The sequence below is a fragment of the Elephantulus edwardii genome, unplaced genomic scaffold (assembly GCF_000299155.1).
Source record: "Elephantulus edwardii isolate Elephantulus edwardi_28Jun2011 unplaced genomic scaffold, EleEdw1.0 scaffold00193, whole genome shotgun sequence".
Lineage (NCBI taxonomy): Eukaryota > Metazoa > Chordata > Mammalia > Macroscelidea > Macroscelididae > Elephantulus > Elephantulus edwardii.
Window position 1 is genome coordinate 3,981,888 of NW_006399943.1, and position 6,128 is coordinate 3,988,015.

The 6,128-nt window shown below is 57.6% G+C and overlaps 1 protein-coding gene across 1 annotated transcript in view; it reads left to right on the top strand.

Annotated features, from left to right (window-relative positions):
* Positions 1 to 6,128, top strand: part of CDH4 (cadherin 4, type 1, R-cadherin (retinal)) — a 104,556-nt gene that overhangs the window by 80,512 nt on the left and 17,916 nt on the right. Inside the window, exon 7 of the mRNA XM_006896931.1 lies at positions 3,979 to 4,116. Coding sequence (XP_006896993.1) covers positions 3,979 to 4,116 — 138 coding nt within the window. The remainder of the gene's footprint in view (positions 1 to 3,978; positions 4,117 to 6,128) is intronic.

The window sequence follows — 6,128 nt, forward strand, 5'->3', positions numbered from 1 at the left end:
GTGTGTGTGTGTGTATGTAGAGCCTGCACCAGGTCGTCAGCAGCTGAGTTTTCAGAGGTGGACCACCAGGCCTGTTTCCTGAGGCACCTCCAGGTGGACACGAACCTCTGATGTTTGGGTCGGCAGCCAAGCATGCTCACCATGTGCTCGCCCCGGGCACATGGCACAAATACGCCTCTGCTGCTGTTTTGAGAGGAACCGCTAACAAGTGGCGTCTAATTAGGCCGCGCTGTGTAAATGGAGCAGTTCTACGTGATTAGCGCGTCAGGAGAGTTGGCTAAGACGCGAGCGGTTCAAGTGTCTCTCGTGTACACAGTCTGCGATGTCCCTCCTGCTAATCCTATTCATCTCGAGTTGTCTGCTAATTAGAATATTTATGTCCTAATAAGAGGTGAGCGTGACACTCGAGCCCACTGTGAAGGTGAGCGCTTTCTCCAGTGAGGGCTTCGTGTAGACGGTGCGGTGGAGGCTGGGGCTCTGCCCTTCCACCTCGGAAGCTCCTTCACGGCCCTGTCTCCATCTCCGTCCACAGTCCCATCAGCCCCTCTCCATCTCTGACCCATCTCTCCCCGCAACCCTGTCTCCATTCGTGGCCCTATCCCTCAGCCCCATGACCCCCTCTCTCAGCCCATCCCCATCTGCGTCCATGGTCCTGTCTCTCAGCCTCACCCCCATCTCTGTCCATGGTCCCATCCCTCAGCCTCGTGACCCCATCTCTGTCTCTCAGCCCATTTCCATCTCGTCCATGGTCCTGTCCCTCAGCTCGTCCTCATTTCTGTCCCCATCTTTCTGTGTCTAGCAGGATGGCTATACTGAGCACTTTTTGGTTTGATTCTTCCAACTGTTCTCACACTGCCCACCTCCCAGTCCTCAGAAAGAAAGCTCTTGGGCAGAGTGACCAGTACACCTGCTGACTCTAATCCTGTCAGTGCCCACCCTCATGTCATCATCAGTGTGGTCATGTGATCCAGGAGAAAACCCTGCTTCCTGGGACGGTCACATGTGGAGCCCAGAGCTGAACTGCTCCCCTGCCATGGTTCTACACGTGTGCAGCCACGGTGTCTGTGTGGGCTTGTGACATGGCCCGGGTGACACCACTGCCCTTGGTGACAGTGTGGCCTGGGGTGACGTCATATCCTGGGATGACGTCATAGCCTGGGATGACATCATCATCTGGGGTGACATCATGGCCTGGGGTGACATCATGGTCTGGGGGTGACACTGTGGCTTGAGGTGACACCATGTCTTGAGATGACATCATGACCTGGGGTGACGCCATAGCCAAGGTGACATCATGACCTGGGCGGACTCTAAAGAACCTCTATTTGAGAGCTCACAGGGGTACAGGATGCTGTCCCAGGCTGGTGTCCAGCAGGGAGGACACTGTTCAGGTCACAGTTGCTGTCTCCATCACCTGGAACCTCGTGTGAACAGTCAGTGCCCTCCAGCTGCCATGGTTCCAGCCCACACTGAGCAGACGGGCACAGGGAAGGGTCCACCTTTACACTGACCAGTCCAGCAGAGGTCAGGAGGATCCCCAGTCCTCATCTCTGCACTGACCACACACCCCAGCGGAGAGGACTGGTGTACGGCACAGGGCCCAGAAGAGCAGGGTAGTACATACTTCTTGGCTTGGGGATGCAGAGCGAGAGCTGGTCACAGCTGGAGGTCAGATTCTGTTGGAGTCACTGGTCCCACCACAGACCAACTGCATCCAGCCCATAGGGACCAAGTGATGTTCCTAGAACTGTGTCACATCCTCGCTCCAGAACCTACACACACGCCCTCATTGGGAAAAGAGTTTTGGTAGAAGTAGTTAAGAAGGATCTCGAATGGAGCCCTGAGTCAGTGACGTGTGTAAGTAGCACGGAGAGGAGACACAATAAAGGCCTTGTGATGGCAGAGCAGAAGCTGAGGAGGTAACCACGGAAACCCTCTGCCCCTCCCTGGAGAGGCTCCATCAGATGCTTCCAGAACCAAGAGGATAAATGACCTTAGGACACAGAGACCACAGTCCAGGTCCTGAGGGACCAGCCAGCCCTGTCTCCCCTGGAGCTTCACGTCTGCTGCGTCCCTGTGTCCCCATCATGTTGGCGTACCCAGCTCTTTCAGATCCTGGCACTGATGAATGCTGAGAGTGGTTCTGCAGCCACTGCGGGGACAGGTCAGTGTCCTCTGGCCTTTCTTTCTGCTCCACACAAATACTCATCAGAAGAAAGAGGAAGTGAAGGGGCTGTGGATGTCAGACACATAGGCGGAGAAGAGACCCCCCTGGATTTGAAGGCTGGAGAAGATGGTTACCATGGTAGGAGGGACCCTGAGTAGACAAGGACAGGGACATCAGGAGATGGACCCTGGGTTGCCCTAAGAAGGGTTCATCACACCCTACACCCTCCAGTCCTCAGATGGCCACCATGGGTGGTCCTGAAGTGACAGGAGACTGGCTAGAACAGCACAGATGGCCCTCGTCAGCCCTCCTCAGTGGTCTCCCTCCTCCAGTGCCCTGCGATGCTGGACAGAGCCGTGAGACCCTCCTGAAAAGAAAAGAAGATGCCCCACCAGGCCCAGTAAACCCCACTGTCCTCCCACACTCCTTCAAGGGTCATTCAGTGGCGATCTCGGGGCCCCTAACTGAGCTTCCTGTCCTTGAAGGGGGAACCAGGGGTGCTTTCCAGCTTGGTGCACCCCCTCCCCCACCCACACTGTTCCCCACAGGTCAGCAGGTTCTAAGGCCGGGCGGGTCAGCCTCCAGCCTTGGCCTTAGCCCCTGCCCCTCCACGAGGCCCTTTCAGAGTGCAGCTGTGCAGATGTCCCCCCGGCCACCACTGCCCAACAGCTATGCCCCCCTCCCTGCCACCTAGGGCTCCCAGGGCCGACTGCTTGAAGCCCCCTCCCCCAGACTCTGAGAGGTGCTGGGCTATGTGCCACCCCAAACATGGCCAGAAAGGGGGGAACTTCACCACCTCCAAAACTGGGTCTGGTCTCCCCCTAGTGGCTCCCAGCACTCCCAGGCTTCTGGCACTTTCCTCTGAGCAGATGGATGGGGACAGGGCAGGAACAAGGAGAGGGACAAAGACAAGGGACAGAGATGAGGGGCAGGGACAGGAATGGACAGGCAGAGCAGGGCAAGGGACAGGGACATCAAGGAAGGCCAACTCTGTGGCTCAGTGACAAGGGAGAAATGTCTGGCGGTAGCCCCTGTGTCACGTGGCCTGGGGCAGCGGCCTCTCAGGCCATCATCTCCTCTGACCCTCAAAGCCTCCCTGTTGAGTGGCGCTGTGGCTGAGCTCCCCGCATATGACAGGCAGGCGGCCGGGCCCACGGCCTCCTCACAGCCACTGTCCTGCGTGAGCCCATGTCCAGCTCGGTGTCTGTCTGTCCTGTTGAGCATCTTCCTCTCTCCCACTGGTTCTCTACTTTGGAAACATGATGTCCCTCTCCAGGGATGGTCCCTGCTGACAGCCTGCCCGAAGACGTGGGTCAGTCTCAGCGCCCTGGCTTCTCAGGACCACCAGTGGCTGTGCTTCCTCCAGGGCTGATTGGTTGGTTCTTTGTCCACGATACATTCAGTGCTCTTTGCCAGCTCTCATTCAAAGGCATCAGGTCTCCTTTGGCCTTCCTCATTCATTGTCCTGCTTTCTCACATGCGTATGAAGTGATTGAAAATGTCATGGCGTGGGCCAGGCACACCTTCGTCCTCAAATTGATAGCTTTGCTGTCTGGGATTCTAAAGAGACCTTTGTGTCAGATTTGCCCACGACTGTACGTCGTTTGATTTCTTGCTCACTGCCTCCACGGGTGCTGGCTGTGGTCCCAACTCTGACAGGTACCTTTCAGTGCCAACATGTGCCTCGCACAGCTCACACGTACCTTACAAAGCACTCTCACACCCTGACGGTGAGCCCCCGAGACTGGCATGCATGTGCCCAGTGCGAGTGCACACTGACCTGCTGTTCTCACAACCCTCTCTCCTTCCAGAAAGTTCAGCAGTATACGGTCATCATCCAGGCCACGGACATGGAGGGAAACCTCAACTATGGCCTCTCTAACACAGCGACAGCCATCATCTCAGTGACAGATGTGAATGACAACCCACCCGAGTTCACCACAAGCACGGTGAGTGACCATCCCAGGCCTGCACCAGGTTGTCCCCCTGAAGGTCAGTGGGGTTCCCAGAGTGCCCATCCCAGCCCTGGCCTTATGTGCACCCATGCCAGAGGTGGGTCCCTTCTTTGAGGTCCACTGTCTTTAGTGTCCATCAGACAGATGACTCCAGTCAGGTCAGCCTGGCGGTCCCAGTCTCAGCCCCCTTCCTGTTCAGCACCCAGCATTCTTGTTGGCAATTCCTGGGGTTTCTGTGGTGGGGGGGGGGTGCTGCTGACACAGGACAGACACCGCATCTTCAGTGCCCACTGCCCTGACAGGTGATTATACTGGGATCAGTCAGTCATGTCCTCAGAGTACCTGTGAGTCACAAGGTGTCCAGCAGGAAGCTGAGGTTCAGAGTGACCCAGTCACTTGCCCAGAACGAAGGGGAGCAGGCTAGAGAGGTGGGCACAGAGGGGCACCACCATGCCCACAGAGCAGACTCAAGGAGCTCTGTGGGTTCCTCACAGTCCAGCGCCCAAGGCCAGAAGGCTGGGTATGGACATGGGCAGAGCTGCAGCATGGCCTCAGCCACAAGGGCCCAGCACCACCTAGTGGATGGTGTGGGGATGGCGGTGTGCCGTGACCACCTCAGGCTGGGCGGACAGGTGGGGTTGGGCTCCTGCTTCCTGGACAGAACCCAGTATGCCCTCTCCCAGACACCACACAATGTCCAGCCCATCCCCAGCCCTGTTCCAAGCCCTGCCCTGAGACACCTCGCCCCCTGATGACGGGGCAGGTCTGGAGGGGTTGGGCCCCACCTGGCCAGCGGGCTCAGCTCACTGCCCTCCTGTGTGTGTCCACACGTAAAAGAAGGCATAACCCTGCCCCGTGGTTTTCTTTATGTGGACCCTGCAACACAGGGCTGCCTGTCACCCACTGTGCTTATAGCCAGGGGCCCCAGAAAAGATCTCAGCTCAGGCTGAGGACAAAGCAGGAGGAAGGGCCGGCCAGGAGCACCTCCACTTCAGAGCCAGCACCCCGCCCTGTTCTCTGGCTCGGGCATCACTTTGGGGATGGGAGACAGGCAGGGTGTCCTTGACCTCTGTGTGTTCAGGAAAGCACTGGACCTGGGACAGGATTTTCTTTTGAACTGAAATCCCTGCCGACTGCCCCAGGAATATCCAGTGGGAAAGAGCTGCCCAACCTCTGACCTGAGGGCCAGGGAAGGGGCAAGACTGTGTTGAAGCCCCAGGACCTAAGCCCTTCATCAAGGACCTTAACCAAGGTCCTGGAACTGAGACCCCAGAACCGAGGCCCTGGAACCAAGTCGGGTTCTCATAGGTACAGTAGGGGGTCTTCATCAGTGCCGTGGGATTAGGTGGGGTGGGGTCCTCATAGGTGCAGTGAGGTGTGTGGGGTGAGATGCTAATGGGTGTGGCGGGTTCTCATAGGTGCATGGGGTGGGGTCCTCATGGGAGGTGTGGGGTTCTCACCAGTGCAGTGGGGTGAAGTGGGGTGAGGTCCTCATAGGTGCAGTGGGCTGGGTGGGTTGGAATGGGCTGAGGGTGAAGGGGGGTCCTCATCAGTGTGGCGAGTAGGCAGACTTGCAGGATGGCCACCGCCTCTGCCAGGCTATTTTTATCAGCTTTGATCAGGAACAGTCAGCAGAAGCTGAGATGGGGGGAGTGTTAGTACGCCCGAGTCCTATTCTTAAATGTTAATTAAAAGTTACTCCCCAGACTCTGCTGATTCTTGGGCCCATGGCCAGACTGTCAGCCTGGACCCCGCCTGGACCCAGCCCTCCTGCCAGGGAGACAGGCACCCCCACACCCCACCCCTCAGAATCTGACCTGGACCTCTCAATTGTCATGTCCTCAAAACTGGCATGGCTCTCTGGCAACAGTACTGCTCTGCCTGGTCACCAAGGAACATCCCCAAAGTCAGGAAGTCCCAGCCTTGGCTCCCTGAATCCCCCTGGCCATGGCCTTGGGCTCTGAGCAGGGCTGCTAGTCAAGAAGTCCCAGCCTTGGCCCCCTGGG